We start from the raw sequence: 22130 nt of genomic DNA on the forward strand, positions 1-22130 counted from the left end.
ACATGGCCAGTGAGCTCTCCTCCCTTCCCTGTTTATAATAACTACTACTAATTAATGATGAAGCATGCGGCCATACCCACAGTACAACACCGTCCCGTCCACGTTGTTACACCATTAAAAACAGGAGCATGAAATAGTTTCACACGAGAACATGACAAATACCACAGTTAAAACTAGTCTGATTCGGTTGAATTATATGTATAGGATTGGATATTGCTAAGATTATTTTGGATGATTAATAATTGATGTATTTCTGTATTATATTTATTCACAATGTTGTCTCTGATATAGTGATTTATGAGATCCTAATTCTATTTTAGTTGGTGTACAAATAGACATACCGGTATGTACCTGTTGAAAATAATAGCTCACTCCCTACGTCGTTATTGTGTTTCTAAAACTGAACACCTCCAAATATACACTCAAGGTTGAGCTTGTTGAACCGTGGCGACATAAGCTAAGGCAGCAATGACGTCACCCTGTGTGTGCGAGTCTTTTTCTGGCGTATAGGAGACTGGGTCCAGCATTTATGACATGGTAAGAGATTCCCAGCAGACAGCAGACACACAATAGGACCTCAGACAAGCATTTGGGCCTAATAGCCTAGTCAGTTACAAGGTCATTAGCAAAACAACAGGGGACTCAGCGTTTTTTAAAAGCAACAGTTTATTCCTCTATAATAAAAAAAAACATGTTTAACTCAATTATAATGCAATTACTTAGGTACTATTTAATACAACGTTGTTGCTTTAGTTAATACACAGGTATAAGTGCAACTTACCATATGTAGTCATCTTCAGCTGAGGATCGCTCCAAGAGAAAGTCACAGTGTGACATTCATATTGTCATCAGTCAGTGTAATATACACTGTATCCATCTCTGATTGGTGTAAAGGCCTCCAATCCTTTAGAGCACATCTAATGATCTATTATCAGATCACGCTCCAATACCCCTAACACCTGGTTTGAATTTATTAATGATTGTATGACAGGCAGACACACACACACATTCTTCAGGGGGCATCTAATGATGGCTTATCATATCACGCTCCAATATCCCAGCACCTGATTTTAATTAATAAATTACTGTCTGGGACGACTTGACACCTGGGTTGCGTCTTAAATGGCACCCTATTCCCTATGTGTAGGCCGTCATTGTAAATAAGAATTTGTTCTTAACTGACTTGCCTAGTTAAATAAAGGTTCAATAAAATAAAATAAATGTAGAAAACTGCTTCTGAAGAGGGCCCATAGTAAAAAGTAGTAGTATATAGAAAATAAAGTGCCATTTGAGACTCATCCATGGATCTATACCTCTACTACTAAATCTGTTTCGTATTACAAGATCTGAACAGGTCTGTGGCCTGGCTAGCAGCACTCAGCGAGCCAGACCTCGGTTCAAATAGTACTTTCTGTATTTAAAATACTTTAGCCGTTTGATTGAGCTTTGCTCTGAATGCCAGGTGGGCAGTGCTTGAACTTTTGGGACTATTCCATTGGTCCCATTATGCCAGCTCAATCAAGAGCAGCTAAAGGATTTGAATGAACCAAATACTATTTGGACCCAGGTCTGCTCTACTCAGAGCCAGCTGCCTCAGTAAGAGCCGAGACCATATTTGTCTATTAAGGGCTGTGTGTCAGAACAGATGAGAGACTAGTATTTTTAGCAGCGAGTCATCGGCTGCGGCAGAGTTTATATGATCCATCAGCGTGCTTGTACTGATAAGAGTGTGTACAACATGCAGCACAGGGGGCTGACCGCCCTGTCAAGTGTCCAAGAGATCTAGTTCAACACTTACTTACATAGCTTTTAAATAAAGTACATATTGGTATTGGTGCTCAAAGCATCTTGTGGAAAGACAACAAAATGCTGCAAAGTATTTAAATTATTCAATCTTTTTGCTTCCTTGCTTCCTTTATAAACCCATATTTATAAATCACCTCTCATATTGTCCTATGCTCTAGCACAAGTCACCCTGCTTATCCACCTATACCGTGACAATCACAGTCTTTATCCGTTTACTGGGTGACATGACATAAACAGCTTCATCTGATCTGGGCAGCTAGGCCTATAGTCTGGTCTGTTCTGACTGAGACAGAGGGTATCATTGTGACATTACTGGCACTTCAATCTCAGCTAACAGAAGGACGACGAGGGGCAACCGGGGCAGTTGTTGTTTGTGTGGTTTTACAGCGTGCAGGTCGTAAAGCAGGACTTTTAAAGATGGCTACGTGTACTACTACAGAGTTAGCGTGTGGTGGTGTTGCCAGGATGGAAAGACAGACAGGCAATTAAAAGGGCAGCTGCTGTGGGGTCCTAAAGTCTTAGCGTCACCGTAGGCAACAAGCCTCAGTACAAGCTAGTATCTAATTTAACATGAAGCTCTGGTGCCATGGTGCAAACAAAGTATGATGATGTTATACAGTAACATGTGACCGTAAGACCAAAGTCATAGTGATATGATATACACAGTAATACTGTATGAGGATGTCAATATGAGGTCATCTTGTGACCGTTAAGTCATAGCGGTTAATTGTCCAAGTTTGAATTAGGTCACAGAGAGACATGTGTACTATCAGAAGTGTGTAATGCAGTATGCTAATATCAAGATGTCTCTAAAAAATGCAAGTTGCAGGTGCACTTTAACTGTGTATGATGATAGACTATTAGTATGGAAAAATATTATTTGAATAATCTATGGAATAATGAGTCTGGCATATAATCGTTCAAATGTGATCGGTTGTTAAAATGGTGAAATCTCAGTAACAAAATCAATTCCGTGGTCTATAATATAACTGATGTCTAATTTAGCGACAGCACTGACGTGATGACATTCTGATGTGGAAACGTACGTCTTCGTAAGGCTATATGACAACTCCACAAGCCGGTAGCACCACAAACCAAGAGGTGCTAATCCTCACAAAGATTCAGTTGCTTCTCCATGTTCCGAACAAAACTACAACGATCTAAATATCTATATTAATCTCTTGTCCATATTTCAGAATTGGAACCTAGCAGACACTAACCCTGTGAAGAAGCTGTGTTGTTACGTTTCACAAACAAAATGTCCCTTATGCAGGGCTATAGACCTTCATGTATGTGAGAAAACAACATAGCTGCCATGTCCATCAATGTCTAAAATAACTTTCTCTTGGGACCTTGCCCACCCCTAATTCAATTGGTCTCTCGCCTTCTAGTTCTAGACTGTTGGATCGGGGGTGATGGTTGGTCGGGTTGGGCTGGGCTGTGTCAAGTCATGGGGTTCTATAGATGATTTGATTGATAGTGCAAGACACTCAATTTAGCAAGCATGTGAGCACATTCATCAGAACATGAAAGGACAGGTCCCTGTCAAACGCGTTTGCCTCTGGGAAGGGTCTGGGGTGGGTATGTGGGTATGTGGATAAGGGTTAATGTCTACAGCTGGTTGCTAAACGTTGTTGTCTCGTTTAACCATGCGTGGTGCGAAACAAGCTGTTACTGCTACTGGTTCCTCTATAATGCAACAGTCTATGATCCTGATACGAATTGTAGTTCCTCCACAGAAGCTAAATGTTAAGGCTACATAATGTATTTATTTATTCATTTTAAACAGTGGGACCCAAACCTCTGATTAAAAGCTGTGTTTTATAGCTACGGTTGTTTACATTTTCTCATCCATATTTTCCCTGTTTGTTTATAGCACCAGCGTGTCCGATGCCAATTATAACAAGCCCCAGCCAGTGGGTGGTGGCCAGGGCCAGCTGAGTGGTGGGGGTGGGACCCACCAGAACCACCAGAACACACAGCTCCTCTTGACACCCGCCAGCATCCAGCTAGCCCAGCTCCAGGCCCAGCTCACCTTCCACCGCCTTAAACTGGCCCAGAGTGCTGTGGGGGGCAACGCAAACTCTGCAAACGCAGCCAGCATCCTCAATCAGGTCTGTTACAGAATTTATTGGTTTGCTTGTATTTTTTTGGGTACTTTGGAATGCAAGCTTTTATTTTGACATACTTACAGTGTCATACAGTTTCCTCAATCAGGTCTGTAACAGGGTTGGTTGGTTTTCTTGCATTTACATATCTGGGAATTTTATTCTGAAATGCAAACTTTTATTTTCACACACTTTTCAAATAACTCTCGGCTGTTTTCGAGACTAATGTTTTTTCATCTATCTTCTCCCTCAATCAGGTCCTCGCCAATGTGGCCATGTCCCAGCCCCTCTTCAACCAGCTCCGCGCCTCGGCCATGGTCAATAATACCCAAGCAGTTGGTGGTGGTTTCCACTCCAGTGCCCTAGCCTTCCAACTGCCTCCACCACCGCCGCCACCCCCCAACTCTGCCCTGGGGACTTTGGTAGGGGCCGGATTCAACCAGAATCATGGTAATGTGAGGCTGAACCATTACGGAGGTGGGGGTGTTTCTGGGAACCAACCGCAGCAGCAACAGGCCAACCAGCATGGTGGATCAGACTACGGCAAGAAATCTGGCTCAACATACCCTTCAGATACGGATAGGCATCTCCAGTATGGCTTCATAGGGGGGACGTCGGTGGCGTTGAGTGAAGCCGGAGAGGGACAAGGACAGTACGTGCCGATCATGACTCAGGCAAAGAGTACAAACCAAGGCTTTCAGATTGACTTCTATGGACAAAACGGTCAGAGTCAACAACAACAGGCTGGGTTCGGTGTTGGGAATCAAAACGATCAGAACAAGAACGCTTTTAATGAAAAGCAGTGGAAAAGCCCAGCTCACATGAGCCACACGGGAAAAGGGTTGGACATGGTTTCCAATACTGCCACAGTATGGATGGGGAATGGGCAGCCATTCCGTTCCAGAGAGGAACTGTACAATCCAGAGGAGCCAACCTCTGACCCCAAGTTGTATTCCGGCGGTGGGGGAGTTACTTCCTCGTTCGGAGCAGGCATGGGTGGCACCAAGGAGTTTGTGGGATACCACAAGCAGCCCCTGCAGGGGGGAGAGGAGATCCTGTCTACAGGTGGTTCCGTACAACTCCAACCTCACCAGCTGAATGACTTCCACGCTGTGACGCCACCCCACCTGCCCCACCAGTGCACCATCTGTGAGAAGAAGGTCTATAACCTCAAGGTGGGTGGAGCTCACTGGACGGGGATTATATCATTTCCTGTGGGCAGTATGTCACTTCCTGTGGAGAAACATGTAACTTCCTGTAAAGTCTAGACTAGAGAAATACTTACTTACATTGAACAAGCTTGGTGACACTCCTATTAGAATGTATTGCTCTTTGAAACTGAGATGCAGGCATAGACGATGTGGGATAACATATGGTTTTATTCTAGTGAACATATATCATCAATACGTTTCAATTTTCATTTACTGTAGTGTGCGAACCATAGAGATCCTATTAAATTACTAGAGGGGCTATGTCATAAACCCTCAAAGTTCCAGAATGAAGTGAAAATTGCAGCCATATTGGTCAGGGAGAAATCCAAACCAGTCTGATTGGAATGAATGGCAGTAGAGGCATAATCCTGATTTTAATTATGCAGGAAAATAAAAGGCGTGTGATATATCGGAAATTGTGTAATAGAATTATTGTCAACCTAAAATATTGTCATATAATAATAAATACAGTTTATACGGGTTTTATACCAATTTTCTGTATATATAGCCTCTAAAATGATCAGGAATCAAGGTAAGACCTAGGAGCAGACTGTCGAGGTAACAATGTTTATTGCCGCAACAGGGGCAGGCAAAGACAGGTCAAGGCAGGCAGGGGTCGAAGATCCAGGGTAAGGCCAAGGTACAGGACGGCAGGCGGACTCAGGGACAGGCAGAGTTCAGTAATCCAGAGGTGGAGCAACAGTTCAGGACGGCAGGCAGACACAGGGTCCGGGACAGGCAGAGAGGTCAGGCAGGCGGGTACAGGGTCAGGACAAGCAGAGATCAAAAACCAGGAGGACGAGGAAAGAGAGGCTGGGAAATTATAGGATCTGACAGGGAAATGCTGGTTAGCTTGAACAAACAAGACGAACTGGCAACAAACAGACAGAGAACATAGATATAAATACACAGGACATAATTGGGAAGAGGGGCGACACCTGGAGGGGGGTGGAGACAAGCACGAGGATAGGTGAAACAGATCAGGGCGTGACAGTACCCCCCCCACCTCTAGGGATGCCACCTGGCGTTCGACCTGGGCGGATACCTGGTTGACCGGGGTGCCGGAGGTGAAAGTCGGTGATGAGGGCCGGGTCCAAGATGTCTTTAGCGGGAACCCAGCACCTCTCCCCCGGGCCATAACCCTCCCAGTCAACCAGGTACTGGAAACCCCTGCCCCGTGGTCGAATTCACAGGAGGCGTCTCACTGTGTACGCTGGCTGGCCATCGATGACACGGGGGGGGGGGGCAAGAAACAGAAGACAATGGGCAGTCAGACATGTTTTTGACTCTAGACACCGAAAAGGTAGGAAAAATACGGAGGGTACAGGGCAACAGAGGACAAACAGCAGAGGGGCTAGTGATCTTGGAGCGGGGGGGACAGGTCGTGGCTTCCGGGGGTGTAGCCACGGCCCTAAAGCGACGTGCCAGTGCCTCAGACTTGACTTCCTTGGATACCGGTCGGTGCTGAGGAAGCGCAGTGGCCCGGGTCTTACTGAACCCCTCCTGGAGGTCCTGGTACTCTGTGGAGCTTGCGGAGAGGTCTGGGGCAATTTCCAAGCCCCCAGGAAGATGCAGGCAGAGTTGACTTTAGGCAACGAGTGTGGCAGGACGGGCTCCAGCCCACAATGGCACCAGCAGCCCAGTCAATGGAGGGTTTGTGTCGCTGGAGCCAAGAGAATCCCAATACCACGAGAACCTGCAGAGACTCAACCAGCAGGAATTGGATAGCCTCGCTGTGGTTCCCGACACTCGTAGGCTGATGGGGGTGGTCTGGTAGGTGACCCAGCCTTTAGAGCGCCCGTCCGGCACTAACACCCATGGGAATGGGGAGGGGTTGAGTGGGGATGCCCAGCTCGGACGCCAGGGTATTGTCCATGAGACTCACATCGGCCCCTGAGTTGATGAGCACCTGAAGAGACTTGGACAGGTCGCTCCACAGCAGGGTGGCATAGAGAGGGGGGCGAGTAAGGGGAGAAGAACAATTATCTCTCAAACCCACAAGTGTACTTACTCCAACGAATGAGCTAACTCTCTTGAAGGGACAAGTAGACAAAAAATTACCAGCAGTATCGCAATACAGACAACTCTGGGTTCCAAGTCTGTGTACGCGCTCGGCTGGAGGCAGCCTAGCCCTGTCGAGCTGTGTCGGCTCGGGAAGAGGTGAATCTGCAGTCTCCGGAGGCTCTTGGAGGGACTCTGGTAAGCACGGATCCTTTACAGAGGATCTTACAGAGTTTACTTACAGAGTTTATCAGCTGTAAGGTGGGATCCCTGAGTGAGCGATTGGGACTGCAATCGAACCTCTTCTCCCTCCTATGTTCCCGTAGCCGACCATCGATCCAGATGGTTAAAGCGATGAGTGAGTCGAGATCCGTCGGTAGTTCTCGGGCTGCCAGCTCATCCATTACCTCCTCCGATAATCCATGCAGGAATGTGTCGAACAGCGCTTCCGGGTTCCAGGTACCCTCCGCTGCTAGTGTGCGGAACTCCACCACATAGTCTGCCACACTAAGGGTGTCCTGCCGAAGCTGGAGTAATTTCTGGGCAGCCTCGAACACCTTTCTCACCTCCGCCACGAATACCTCCAGACTGAGGCAGATGGCAGATTATTGCTCCCACACCGCTGTGGCCCAGACGAGTGCCCTCCCGGACATCAGCGTAATAATATACACTATCTTCGAGTGGTCTGAGGGGAACGAAGAAGGCTGCAGCTCGAAAACGAGGGAGCACTGGGAGAGAAAGGCCCGGCAGGTTCCGGAATCCCCATCATAGCGCTATGGTGGAGGTAAGCGTGGTTCCCGGGAAACCGGGGTGACGGCGCTGCTACCAGCTGGGTTACAGAGGGGCTGGGAGGTTACCGTCATGGTTTGCTGCCTAATTGGTCAACCCATGGACTTGCTCCCGCAAAATGTCCAATGCTTGGTCGTGTCGTTCGGCCGTGGCCTGGAACCCCTCCATCATACCGCGAAGCAACTCCTCGTGCCTACCAATGGCAGCTCCTTGGGAGGAGATGGCATGGCGGAGCTGGTCCAGGTCTGCTGGGTCAGTCATGGCCAGTTCGTACTATCACGGATCAAGGTAAGACCCAGGTGCAGACTGTCGAGGTAACAATGTTTATTGCCGCAACAGGGGCAGGCAAAGACAGGTCAAGGCAGGCAGGGGTCGAAGATCCAGGGTAAGGCCAAGGTACAGGATGGCAGGCGGACTCAGGGTCAGGGACAGGCAGAGTTCAGTAATCCAGAGGTGGAGCAGCGGTACAGGATGGCAGGCAGACACAGGGTCCGGGACAGGCAGAGAGGTCAGGCAGGCGGTTACAGGGTCAGGACAAGCAGAGATCAAAAACCAGGAGGATGAGGAAAGAGAGGCTGGGAAACGATTGGAGCTGACAGGAAAACGCTGGTTAGCTTGAACGAACAAGGCGAATTGGCAACAAACAGACAGAGAACACAGGTATAAATACACAGGGGATAATTGGGAAGAGGGGCGACACCTGGAGGGGGGTGGAGACAAGCACGAGGACAGTTGAAGCCTATCAGGGCGTGACATAAATATATGTAAACAGACCATTAATGTCTCAATTTCAGTTTTCTTGGAATGCTGTGAGTGCTATTATATGATACAATCAGTACTTGTTGCATTTACAACTTGTCTAAGTCCTATCATCAACTGATTTCAGCCAGTGTATGGCTGTGGATTGACTGCATTGTTTGAATGGAATGTTGGCATATTGGCAGTTCATTTGAAAAGTTATTGGAATCATTCCTCTAAAACTGGCTGGCTAGCTAGCTAACAAACACAGTGCAGATAAATTCTTCAAATTCATTATTTTACACAATATCTTATCACAACACTGGCAAACCATGGTTGATCAACTTCCTGACCAAAATGGCTGACCTTTATCCCATCATAAGAAGGTTCATGTAGATTCCAGTATACTAATTCCTAATTCTATGGTGTAAATATTGAACTCAATCCCTTTTGCATCTTGCTCTTTCTAATGTTAAGCTCTGTAATAGATCATTTGCTCAACAACTACTAGTTCATTAGAGTGTGTGAACTGAACTGTAAATGGCCTCTTCCTTGAATGGGGGTGTGAGGAACAGTTTAGTTTTACTGTGGTGTGCAGGCTGTAATATCATTACACCACAGAGCCAACTACAGTTAGCCTGGTCTCAGATCTGTTTGTGTGGTCTAGCCAACTCCTTTGGGACTCATATATCCCATTGGCATGACAAGTTGGCTATACAGCACAAACAGATCTGAGACCAGACTAACTGTAGCTGCTCCAGAAGCAGTTGCTCTCCGCTCCAAGTCGTTGCCCCTTTAATTATAGTCCAGCCACCCATGATCAGGGCCAGACACACGGGGGGGGGGGGGGGGGGGGGGATGTTGCTGTGCTCAAAGGGGGTGCACTGAGGTAGGGGTTAGCGTTCAGTGAGTCAGGGTCTATCTATCTGACTGGGTTTGGTTGGATGTGGTGTGTTTTCAGGACTGGGACCAGCACGTGAAAGGTAAACTACACCTGCAGAACCGCTTGCTGTACTCTGAAGGGTGAGTTATAAGGATGAGTTATAGGGAGGTCAAATCTATTAGACAGCACGTTGATATGCTTCTGTGTGATCTAGAAACGGATTTCTGTTTCCTGTCTAGGAATAGGGAGTGACTGACAACAAATGAGTAATGTGTGACGTGCGCCGCTCATACTGTGGGTTGTGAAGTACAGTATTGAGGGAGCCTTTCAGTTAGATACAGTATAGGCTAAAACTATTTCTTAAATGTGTTCTGTTTTGATCTTGTTTTGACACTTTGACATCAGATATAAGGAAAAAACTCTTTACAATAGGGTACCGTTCATATAGAGTTTAAAGGGTTTATAACTACATTAATGGTTATTTAATCATTTGTAAATGCATTATAAATCATTAATAACATAATTAGAAACGCTTTAGAAAGTGTACCTTATTGCAAAGTATTATCAAAAACGTGTTTTTGTGTTGTGTAGCAGTTGTGTAGCATGTGCTTCACTGAAAGTTTGTTCTTAGGGTACGTTTCAGTCAGATATAGGCTACAAAATTGTAAAAACATTCACGATTAAGCCATTATACCTGTTTATACATGCTTTATAAAATGCTTTATAAAAGAGGATAAGTTACTTAATGTATTAGTTTCTGTCCTTGTTTTGTAAGTTTAATCGTTATACTCGTGACCATTAAGTCATGTCTTCACCTTAATCTAATCTCCTCCGTTATTCCCAAAGTAAATCTCCCCGGACAGCCGAGGCATTTGATTTTACACTTGTGTTCCATATACAGTCTTAATGGCTTTTGAATATGAGACTTGAGGTCCCCCGTCACAAGATATAGCAACAGCCAGGCATGGACAGTCGAGGGGAGGGTGGTCAGTCAGTCTGTCAGAAATCTAAAACTCGTCTCCGGTAGCGTCCCTGCAGAAGGGCCATAATGCCCAAAACATTGGTGTAATTAATACCCATTAAATCATTGGGATATACTATATATAGAGTGTGCAAAATTCTTTATTTAATTTTCTTTCATACGTTTACTTTTCCGTTAGTCAGCAAGATAGACTAGCCAGGGAGGACAGAGCAGTGCAGGTAGTCAGATCACTCAATCAGTTAGTCAGGAAACTAAAACAAGCCTCTCGTGGCGTCCGGTTCTGTCCGCAGTGCTACAATCACAGCCGGAGCCGTCCACTACGGTCCCGCCGGGTCGTCTGAAGGATGCCTAAACAACGTCGGGGTGAATAACTCCATGGCTTACTCTTCCACCGCTAATCAAGGTAGGTTGGAGTGTGTGTGTCTGTGTCTCAAAGACTTCGGGTTGGAGGTTGAGGTCAATGTTGTGGTGTTTTTAAGAGGGGAAATATGTGATATGTGGTAGATATGCAGTAGATGGGGGTGGAACTGCTGCTATTTTTAGACTGCAGGGTGCATGGCATGGTTCTCATTTTGGATTTTTCGATCTAGGGAGTAGGGAGCAGATCGGGCTAACTTGATGTGTTGATATCATCTCAATATAGTACTTATAAAACACAAATAAAACTTGTAATACCGATGTAAATTACTATTACTAATTGTGCAACTTGTATTTTTACACTATTTGTCTGGGGTTTATAGTTTTTTTCAGTAAAGATTACAGTATTTTGAGAGTACAACTTATTTTTGGGCTCCCGAGTTTCGCAGTGGTCTAAGGCACTGCATCTCAGTGAAAGAGGTGTCCCTACAGTCCCTGGTTCGATTCCAGGCTGTAACACATCCGGCCGTGATTGGGAGTCCCATAGGACGGCCCAGAGTCGTCCGGGTTTGGCCGGGGTAGGCCGTCATTGTAAATAAGAATTTGTATTTAACTGGCTTGCCTAGTTAAATAAAGGTTAAATAAAAATAATAAAATAATAGAAATGTGGTATTTTCTTATCGGAGCCAATATGTTTTATTTTTTATTTTTAAGGTGAGCTTGTGATGTAGACTGGTCCTTTAATTTCAAGAACAGCCATGATACAAACATAACAAGCAAAACTAGGATAGCATGACAACATTTTAACATAGGTCATTGTGATTTTCTGGTTTCTTCACAGTCAAGAATTAACACAACATAAACTTCCCCAATCCCATGTGTTTCATGGTCCTGTCGTTCCCGTTTCCTCCACATTTATCCAGATGTATCATCCGGAGCTAACCTACCAGCTGGAGTAATGAGGACCTATCCCATGTCAGGGGCTGGATTTACCCAACTCCCACCTGGGTCAAAGGTCAGACAAATGTTTTGGCTTTCGCTTATCAAGATTAGGGGATATGTGCTACTGCTGTGTGTGGATGTAAATACGTGTAGGCTACAACGACAGATTGTACAGTTTGGGTTACTTAAACTTGTAAAAGGTCAGATAAATGTTTGGCTTTCTCTTATCAATATCAGTTAGGCTGCTGCTGTGAAACAGAAACTGGAAATGCCCTACTGAATGAGATATAAGGACTGTAGTTTGGGGTAACGCCTTACAATAACTTTCATTAATAAGCATGATTAAACAATTTAAAGGTCAATGTTTTGGCTTTTGTATATCAAGATTAGTGAATACATGCTTTTGTGAAATACATATAGTACATTTGGGCTGAATGACAGATTGATTTTATGGTAACACTTTATAATAACTTTATAATATAAAATATTACTTTAATTTAACTAGACAGCATGCATCAACTATTTATACATAGTAAATACACTATCAATAAGTTAGTAGTAATAGTGCATTTATAAACATTTATAAGCATTGCAAATTCTAAGCATTATATGCATTACAATCATTTATAAAACACTAAAAAGCATTTAGTATGGCTTATTAATTAAAGTTACGGCGTGGCTGCAGATCCATGTTTTCTGGAACCCTCTTCCTGACAGCTAAAGGTCTGAAGCTTCTTCGCATGTGCGGGATTCTCTACTTTGCGCACAGCAGAGACGGAAGAGAGACATCCCACTCCCTCATTTTTTCTGTTTCAATGGAAGTCAATGAACTAAGTAGACCAGACCCATGCTATCACAGCTCAAGTAGACAAGAACTGACCATTTTTGTCAATGGTAAATGGCCTCAGTGAAGTATTTTAATTTGACCACCATCTTTGGCGCACAGTCTCTGCTCTTAAAGTTATTAATATAATTGAATTGAATGTGTCTATTCCTACATAATTAATCAACGTATATTTAATTTGGTGTGTGATGTGTTGTGTGTCTGTGAGAAAGCTGGTTAGACACGTCACCTTGTTCCACCTATGCCCTGGCATGCCTCTGTGCCTAGAGAGAGCATGGCAGAGGAAGGGCTCAACACAGGGGCCCAACATGGGGGCACATAGCAGGCTATGTATTTGTGCCAAGGTGTATTTTTCTTGTTGTATGGCAGTGTTTCTCTAGTCAGTTCTACTTATTTGATGTATTTTTAAATACAGTATATTTTTTATTTCAAGAACTAAATAACCATATTGACTGAGATGTGCACTCTTGTTTTAGTTTGACCACTGGCTTCCATCCATATCTCTCTGATTTTGAGCATACGGATATCTATTAGGATATCTAAGCTGTGGTGGCGGATGATGTTGTGTGTTGTGTCAGTGAATAATAACGGACCAGCGAAGGGCCTTGTTGACAGCTGTGGATCCAGAGAGCAGCTTTTGTCTTTGCTAGACAACTTAACTCCATTTAAATGGATATCTCCGGCAAACTATGTAATTAAATGCCTGGCTTGAAAACGCGTGTGTGAAATGAACAGATTTAAGTTTGCGTATTAGTGATAAAACGGGTCTAATGGACTTTATCACAACCATATGCGAGGACTCTACAGTGCTAAACTGCAAAAAAAATACATTGGCTGTGGCAAGATAGGTTTTCATAATCCTGGTTCATTTTTGTTTCTTTTTATACTATTTGTTGTTGTTGTGTGTTGATTTGATTTGATTTGTAACTTATATATCCTACAAACTATATAATTAAATGCCTGGCTTGTAAACACAGATTTCAGCTTTCTCTTTAGTGATGAAAGGGGTCTATCTGATTAAATCGCAACCTTATGCGAAGATGTAGTTACACAGATACTAAACCCCCGCAGGCTTTGGCCAGATAATAACGGTTTATACATGTAACTGTTGAATTTTTGGTATTCATTTATTTGGAGTATGAATAGATCTTTTTACGTGTGTTATTTCATTTTCAGTATATATTTTTTTAATGATAGATTCATCCTTTTTCACCAATGATCCATTCTATTTTATTTTATTCTGTTATATTATATTATTTGTGCCATGTGGTATATGTAAGAAACAGTTGTTACACCCCGTTACACCATATGACAGCGCACCTTGGCTTGGAGGTGCCACGTGGCCAAGACACCCTCTCCATCAGGAGAGGTGGTGAGGAGAGGGGTGACGTGTGTGCCTGCATCCGTATGTGTGTGTGTCTGTGCGCATCTGTGTGTGTGTGTGTCTGGCAGCATACTTTTTGAAGTGAGGTCTTACTTGGGTTTACTTGAGGTGTAGAGTATCGCCATGACGGCTTGTCGGGCTATTTCAGCGTGACATTTATAGGTGGCCATTTTATCTGTGGAATTAATCGAGGAAACTTTTTTAGCTATTTTTTTGTCCGAGGTTAAGTATTTTTAAATCATTGGATTGAGGATTCAACTGAGTGATAGCCATCTATAGCGAGAAAATATGGAGCTGAAGTCCCATCATGTTTTTTGTGTTGCGTGTCTGCTTTATCACTATTTTGATTCAAACTGACAACTTGGAATAGGCCTCCATCCCTTTCCACTATAAACATGTTCACATTTCTTCCTTGGAACAACACACTGATGCCTATTGCATTGCACCAACAAACATATGTCTCCATTGTCAACTGTTGTTAGGAAACACCTTTTATCATTGTCAACTGTTGTTAGGCAACACCTTTTATCATTGTCAACTGTTGTTAGGAAACACCTTCTATCATTGTCAACTGTTGTTAGGCAACACCTTTTATCATTGTCAACTGTTGTTAGGCAACACCTTTTATCATTGTCAACTGTTGTTAGGCAACACCTTTTATCATTGTCAACTGTTGTTAGGCAACAACTTTTATTGGAGATTTAAAAGCATTTGATGCGAATTGTGGAACTCCTACAAAAAACTAGCCTGGCTCCCGACCTGTCTGTTCGGTCTTACCAAGTTGGCAAGCACAAACAGATATGGGACCAGGCTAGAAAGGCTTCCACAGAAACCTATGTATCTGTTTGACACCCTTTTATTTACGAGGCCTTTTATCATGTCAGTGGTGTGCTAATGTTAGCCCTGTAAACACTACACCTGTCCCTGCTACCAACAACCCAACAGATGGAGGTTGTGTTGTTCCCAGCAAAATACAAGTCTTGCAGGGTAGCCTATAGAAAAATGACTTTGGTGGTCTGTTAAAAAATATATAATAGTCAACAGATACTCTATCAGCTAAACTGTCAACTAGTCTATGGTATGGTTTGAGACTTTTGTGATTTTGTAGTAGTACACTTGAATATCAAGTTCAAAATTATTATAACATAATGATTTGTGTTCATAGCCTAGGTCTTTGCAATTTGTTTTTCTCAAACTCAAAGTACCTGATACAAGCACTGCTGATATCTTCATTTATATTTAGTAGTAGTACTGATATGCAGAGTCCAATTAATTATAGGGCTGAACTACAATGCATTACACATGAAAAAAATATGCAAATGTGTCTTTCATTTAACGGCCAAACAAAATAACTGAAACAGAATTGAGACCTCAAGCACACACACAGATCCACAGGAGGGCTTGGCGGTGCAAAGAGGTTGAGTTTTAAACCAAGGGGACTCCACGGCGATCCAAGGCATGGCCGGCCCTCTGTTTTAGGAACGCCGGGAGAAACTGTGAACGTTGTGGTCAGCACCCTGGTCGTACAACGACAAGGATCTAACGATCATCCAACGTTGGATAAACAAACAGGAATGTCTCTCGAGGGGAACAGCACGCTGCTAGTCATAATGTTTGGTTGAGTGTAAAGTGTATAGTTCAAAATTAAAGGTTTGGTTGAGAGTGTAAAGTAGAGTTCAAAATTAAAGGTTTGGTTGAGAGTGTAAAGTGGTCCATTAAATCGCAGTCAGGGTCTGGTGAGCATCATTTAAAAGCTTGGTCTATTGCAAACATGACTAGCGAAGTTATAAAATAGGATCTTACAGTGTAAGGCTTTCACAAGGCAATTCAGAGAAGCAGATCGTACATTTGGTGCGCATGAAATTGTCATGACGTTGCCCTCTTTGGGTACAGCGAGCACAGTTGACCCCCTCCCCCTGCACCATCCCCCTACTTCTTCACCATCTCCCTCTGTCTCCTACACTCAGGCTGCTGTGGTCAGAAGGGGTCGTAAATTCCTAAGAAAATGTCCCGCCTCATGGCCACAGTATAAAGAGACAGAGTGTTTTCATGGAGAGACAAAGGAATTCTTCCACCTCACAGGACTGGAGAACCGAATTACATTTATGGTCTGGAGAAGGTATAAAAGATCGGTGAAGAATCCAGCTACGAACTGGTCCGTTTGGTACAATTTTGTGAAACTCATGAGAGACAATACGGCCACATTACCATGGCTCTGTTTATATAATAGCCTCAGTTGTGAGACTTATATCTAATGGTTTTGTAAAATGAATGAATAAGGATGGAACTGTTTGTGAAATTGTGTAAATGTGATTTTGGACTGTTTAATGAAGGAAACTCAAATTCCCTTTGGAGTCTTAACTAAGTCCTTGGCACGCCCCCAGGGACACAGACAGGACCTGGCGTCATGAGACAGCCTTTTTCTGTATTCCGAATATAACCCCCACCCAGGGTTTCTGTCACCAGACCAGCTTACCTCGAGAACGAGAGGGCCAAGGTTTGACCATACATTCCTCATTCTGAACTTTAACCATACCACGTGGTTAAACTCTTAGACTATTGATACCGACAGAATAATAACAAGTCTTTGATATTAATTACTAGTCTGCAGCTAGGAATTCGGTATCATTGAACGTGAAGACCAACGAAACATCCGTCCTATAACGACATTAATGAATGTCACTCTGAACTACCTATTCTAACCACGACAGAGAGAGAGAGAGAGAGAGAGAGAGAGAGAGGACAGACTCTCCAACAGAACAAAACTCTCCAACAAAGATCCCAACGACACACTGAGCGTAAATATATATATTGATTGCAATTGTTCCCGAATGAGTGAGCGTTCATGTGCAAAGGATTAGCATTTCAATTGTTAAAATGTATCAACTCTGTAGTGCCTTCTCAGCTGACCCCACCCCACTTTTGTCTAACAAGCCACCATGCCGGTTTAGCCCACTAGGGCACATTCCTTTATCATTTCTTTGTAACGATACCTACTGTTTGTTATGCATTTCTGTGAATTACTTAGATTAGTAAATAAATGATTTTAAGACAGTTGATGTATGGATGACTTAGTGAAGACTGGGTTTGTGCAGATAACCAACAATTTACGACGTTTGGAATGAGACTGACGTGAGGTAAACTAATACATCATTAATCAGAAGACTCAGATTATAATATCTGAAAGTTATATTAGGAAAATTATAACTTTGTAATCTGAATATTTTCCTTGGTGCCACGACCTCCTAGTTAATTACAGTTACACGATTAATCAGTTTAATCGCTTAATAATAATTACAGAGTTATTTGATAAACATGTCTTCAGTTTAATGATGCCAAAGACACGACAAAATAGAGTCATCAGAGCATTCAGATGCGTGGTCCGCGGCACATTGTCTTCACAATACAACAAACAGACTCATTCTGTTCAGGACAACCCAGGGTATAACACCATGTCATCTTGTAACTGTACATCAAACATGATATGGACATGTGAAGTGCACATTTGGACTGACAGATGTTTGGCTTGCTTGTATGACATCGAAGGGGTATTTATAATAATCCTCATCGTCTCATCTTTCAAAATACATAGAGTCCTCGTAATTTACAGAATTTACCTCACTCGGACAACCAAACATTTGCTAAAAGTTGCCCAATTAGCGTGAGGGAGGGGGGAGGCAACTTCTTGTCGCTCGCGGTGCTCATGTTCAGAATGGTTGTCAGTCAAAACCCATTCATAGCTGTGAAGCGCAAAGCCTGAGCTCTGACATCATGTACAGTGAGGGAAAAAAGTATTTGATCCCCTGCTGATTTTGTCGTTTGCCCACTGATAAAGAAATTATCAGTCTATAATTTTAATGATAGGTTTTTTTTTTTGTAACAGTATTTTTTATTGGAGTTTCACAATTTTCACCCATATTAAGAGATACAACAACAAAGACAAGGCAAAAAAAACAGCACTCGCTTACACATATCCGTATGTATGCACGCACGTACACACACACCCACCGTTTCCCTCTCCCCGCTTCTCTCACCCCATCCCCCTCATTGCATCCCTCAATACATACATTTTAAACAAACATAAACAGAAAAAAAATAACAATAAAGACATAATAAATAAATAAAATAAAATGCTCAGTTTAAACCAAGAAGTTGAGTTCCTCACACGGACCGTACAGTGTAATTCTGGAATACATAGATCACCATTCTAAGAGAATCCTTGCAGCATAATAGCTGATACTTCAGGTTCTAGGTAATTTAGGTAAGGTTCCCATACTTTGTAGAACTGATCTGTCTTAGAGTGCAATGTACATGTCAGATATTCCAACGGGACCCATTCAAATAGTATCTTATGCCAATCTTTAATAGAGGGAACCTTATCACTAATCCACTGTAAAAGTATGTTTTTTCTCGCTGCGAAGGTGAGGATGTTGTAAAGCCTCCTCTTACCCACAGAAGTTACATGCCTACTAGGGAGACCTAACAGTAGAGAAACTGGGCCCAATTCTAGATCGACCCCTAGGATCTTTTCAATCTCTTGCAGAACACCAGACCAATATCTTTGTATTTTGGGACATGACCATAAACAATGTGTTAGGGTGCCTGTATCAGTTTTACATTTGAGACACTGAGGAGAGGAGGAAGCGGGGCTAAATGCATGTCTGCGATTTGGGGATATATGCAATCTGTGTATTATTCTTAATTGAATTGCTCTAGTACGATTACATATAGATATTGTTTTTGCATATTTCCAAATGTCCTCCCACATCTCTTCGTCAATGGTAGCAGACAGTTCTTTCTCCCACACTTGTTTCACTCTCTGTGTGTCGACAGCGGAAAAGGACCTTAAAGCATCATAAAACAGACTTACAGACATTTTCCTTTGTGGGGAAAAAAGCATTCTTTCAATGACAGACATATCAGGGTTACCAATTAAGGTGGTGCTCTTCAGAATATAGTGTCTTACTTGTAGGAAACGGAAAAAGTCCTGCTTTGGGAGTTGATATTTCTCGACCATCTGCTCAAATGACAATAAAATCTTATCCACAAATAAGTCATTTAGTCTGCGTATGCCCTTATTAAGCCAAACGTTAAAGCCAGCATCCAGCAATCCTGGGACAAAATCTGGGTTGTTAAGAATTGGGGTAAGAGCAGAGGTTAGTTTGGACCTTCCCAGGAAACGTTGAACTGACCTCCATACTTTGAGTGTGTTAAGTGTAATGGGGTTGTTACAGTGATCTTTTACAGACTTGAAACTTGTGAGAAACAAAAGGTCCTGTAAAGGGTATTTTGAAAGAGAAGTCTCAATGTCTAACCAAATAGAGGAGTCATCTTTTGTGATCCAGTCTGAGATATAACATAGGTGGGCACACCACTGATAGAGCCTGATATTGGGTAGATCCAAGCCACCCATAGAATTTGGCAGCTGCAATATTGCCATCTTAAGTCTTGGCTTGCGTTTACTCCATATAAAGGAACTTAGCCATCCATTTACATCCTTTATTACCTTATTGGAGAGTAATACTGGGATCATTTGGATTGGGTAAAGTAGCCTAGGTAAAATGTTCATTTTCAAGAGGGATATTCTACCCAACCATGAAATCGGAAGAGAGTTCCAGCGCTCCAGATCCTGTCTTATTGTGTCAAACAAGGGAACAAAATTGGCTTTGTACATTTGTTGGAATTTAGGAGTTACAAATATACCCAGATACGTAAAACCTGAGGGAGACCATTTAAAAGGGAAGGGGGGAGAAGTGTTAGGTACAGAGTGAAGGTTACCAAGTGGCATAGCCTCTGATTTAGTTAGGTTAATCTTGTAGCCTGAGAATTCGCTGAATAACTCAATAGTGTTAATCAGAGATGTGATTGAAGTCTCGGGATTAGAAATAAATATCAGGACATCATCAGTATACAAGCTTATTTTATGGTGAACATCACCAATGAGCAGCCCCTGTATAGCAGGCGTTACCCTGATGGCCTCGGCCAGTGGTTCCATAACAAGTGCAAATAGGAGGGGGGACAGAGGACAGCGCTGTCTGGTACCTCTGTGTATAGAGAAGCTATTTGACCGTAGTCCATTAGTAAGGACTTTAATGATAGGTTAATTTGAACACTGAGAGACAAAATAACAACAACAAAAATCCAGAAAAACACGTCAAAAATGTTATAAAATGATTAGCATTTTAATGAGGGAAATAAGTATTTGACCCCCTCTCAATCAGAAAGATTTCTGGCTCCCAGGTCTTTTATACAGGTAATGAGCTGAGATTAGGAGCACACTCTTAAAGGGAGTGCTCCTAATCTCAGTTTGTTACCTGTATAAAAGACACCTGTCCACAGAAGCAATCAATCAGATTCCAAACTCTCCACCATGGCCAAGACCAAAGAGCTCTCCAAGGATGTCAGGGACAAGATTGTAGACCTACACAAGGCTGGAATGGGCTACAAGACCATCGCCAAGCAGCTTGGTGAGAAGGTGACAACAGTTGGTACAATTATTCGCAAATGGAAGAAACACAAAATAACTGTCATTCTCCCTCGGCCTGGGGCTCCATGCAAGATCTCACCTCGTGGAGTTGCAATGATCATGAGAACGGTGAGGAATCAGCCCAGAACTACACGGGAGGATCTTGTCAATGATCTCAAGGCAGCTGGGACCATAGTCACCAAGAAAACAATTGGTAACACACTACACCGGGAAGGACTGAAATCCTGCAGCGCCGGCAAGGTCCCCCTGCTCAAGAAAGCACATATACATGCCTGTCTGAAGTTTGCCAATGAACATCTGAATGATTCAGAGGACAACTGGGTGAAAATGTTGTGGTCAGGTGAGACCAAAATGGAGCTCTTTGGCATCAACTCAACTCGCCGTGTTTGGAGGAGGAATGCTGCCTATGACCCCAAGAACACCATCCCCACCGTCAAACATGGAGGTGGAAACATTATGCTTTGGGGGTGTTTTTCTGCTAAGGGGACAGGACAACTTCACCACATCAAAGGGACGATGGACGAGGCATTGAAAATGCATTGAAAATGGGTCGTGGATGGGTATTCCAGCATGACAGTGACCCAATAAACCCGGCCAAGGCAACAAAGGAGGGGCTCAAGAAGAAGCACATTAAGGTCCTGGAGTGGCCTAGCCAGTCTCCAGACCTTAATCCCAGAGAAAATCTGTGGAGGGAGCTGAAGGTTCGAGTTGCCAAACGTCAGCCTCGAAACGTTAATGACTTGGAGAAGATCTGGAAAGAAGAGTGGGACAAAATCCTTCCTGAGATGTGTGCAAACCTGGTGGCCAACTACAAGAAACGTCTGACCTCTGATTGCCAACAAGGGTTTTGCCACCAAGTACTAAGTCATGTTTTGCAGAGGGGTCAAATACTTATTTCCCTCATTAAAATGGAAATCATTTTATAACATTTTTAACATGCATTTTTCTGGATTATTTTGTTGTTATTCTGTCTCTCACTGTTCAAATAAACCTACCATTAAAATTATAGACTGATCATTTCTTTGTCAGTGGGCAAACGTACAAAATCAGCAGGGGATCAAATTTTTTTCCCTCACTGTATGAGTACCTCGTCATGCCGTACGGGTTGATGAATGCGCCATCAGTCTTCCAAGCCTTTGTAGATGAGATTTTCAGGGACCTGCACGGGCAGGGTGTAGTGGTGTATATTGATGACATTCTGATATACTCCGCTACATGCGCCGAGCATGTGTCCCACGTGCGCAGGGTGCATGGTCGCCTGTTGGAGCATGACCTGTACGTCAAGGCTGAGAAATGCTTGTTTTTCCAGCAATCCGTCTCCTTCCTAGGGTATCGCATTTCCACCTCAGGGGTGGAGATGGAGAGTGACCGCATTTCAGCCGTGTGTAATTGGCCGACTCCCACCATGGTAACGGAGGTGCAGCGGTTCTTAGGGTTTGCCAACTACTACCGGAGGTTTATCCGAGGTTTTGTTCAGGTAGCGGCTCCCATTACCTCACTGCTGAAGGGGGCCCGGTGCATTTGCAGTGGTCGGCTGAGGCGGACAGGGCTTTTAGTCACCTGAGGGCTCTGTTTACCTCGGCTCCCGTGCTGGCCCA

General features: G+C 43.4%; 1 protein-coding gene across 1 annotated transcript in view; it reads left to right on the plus strand.

The window, feature by feature from the left end:
* The window catches only part of LOC115177859 (RNA-binding protein 20), an 80535-nt gene that overhangs the window by 42767 nt on the left and 15638 nt on the right, over positions 1–22130 (plus strand). The window contains exons 2-6 of the mRNA XM_029738852.1: positions 3683–3920; positions 4172–5089; positions 9615–9676; positions 10809–10921; positions 11799–11890. Coding sequence (XP_029594712.1) covers positions 3683–3920; positions 4172–5089; positions 9615–9676; positions 10809–10921; positions 11799–11890 — 1423 coding nt within the window. The remainder of the gene's footprint in view (positions 1–3682; positions 3921–4171; positions 5090–9614; positions 9677–10808; positions 10922–11798; positions 11891–22130) is intronic.

The sequence above is a fragment of the Salmo trutta genome, chromosome 38 (assembly GCF_901001165.1).
Source record: "Salmo trutta chromosome 38, fSalTru1.1, whole genome shotgun sequence".
NCBI classification, from domain to species: domain Eukaryota; kingdom Metazoa; phylum Chordata; class Actinopteri; order Salmoniformes; family Salmonidae; genus Salmo; species Salmo trutta.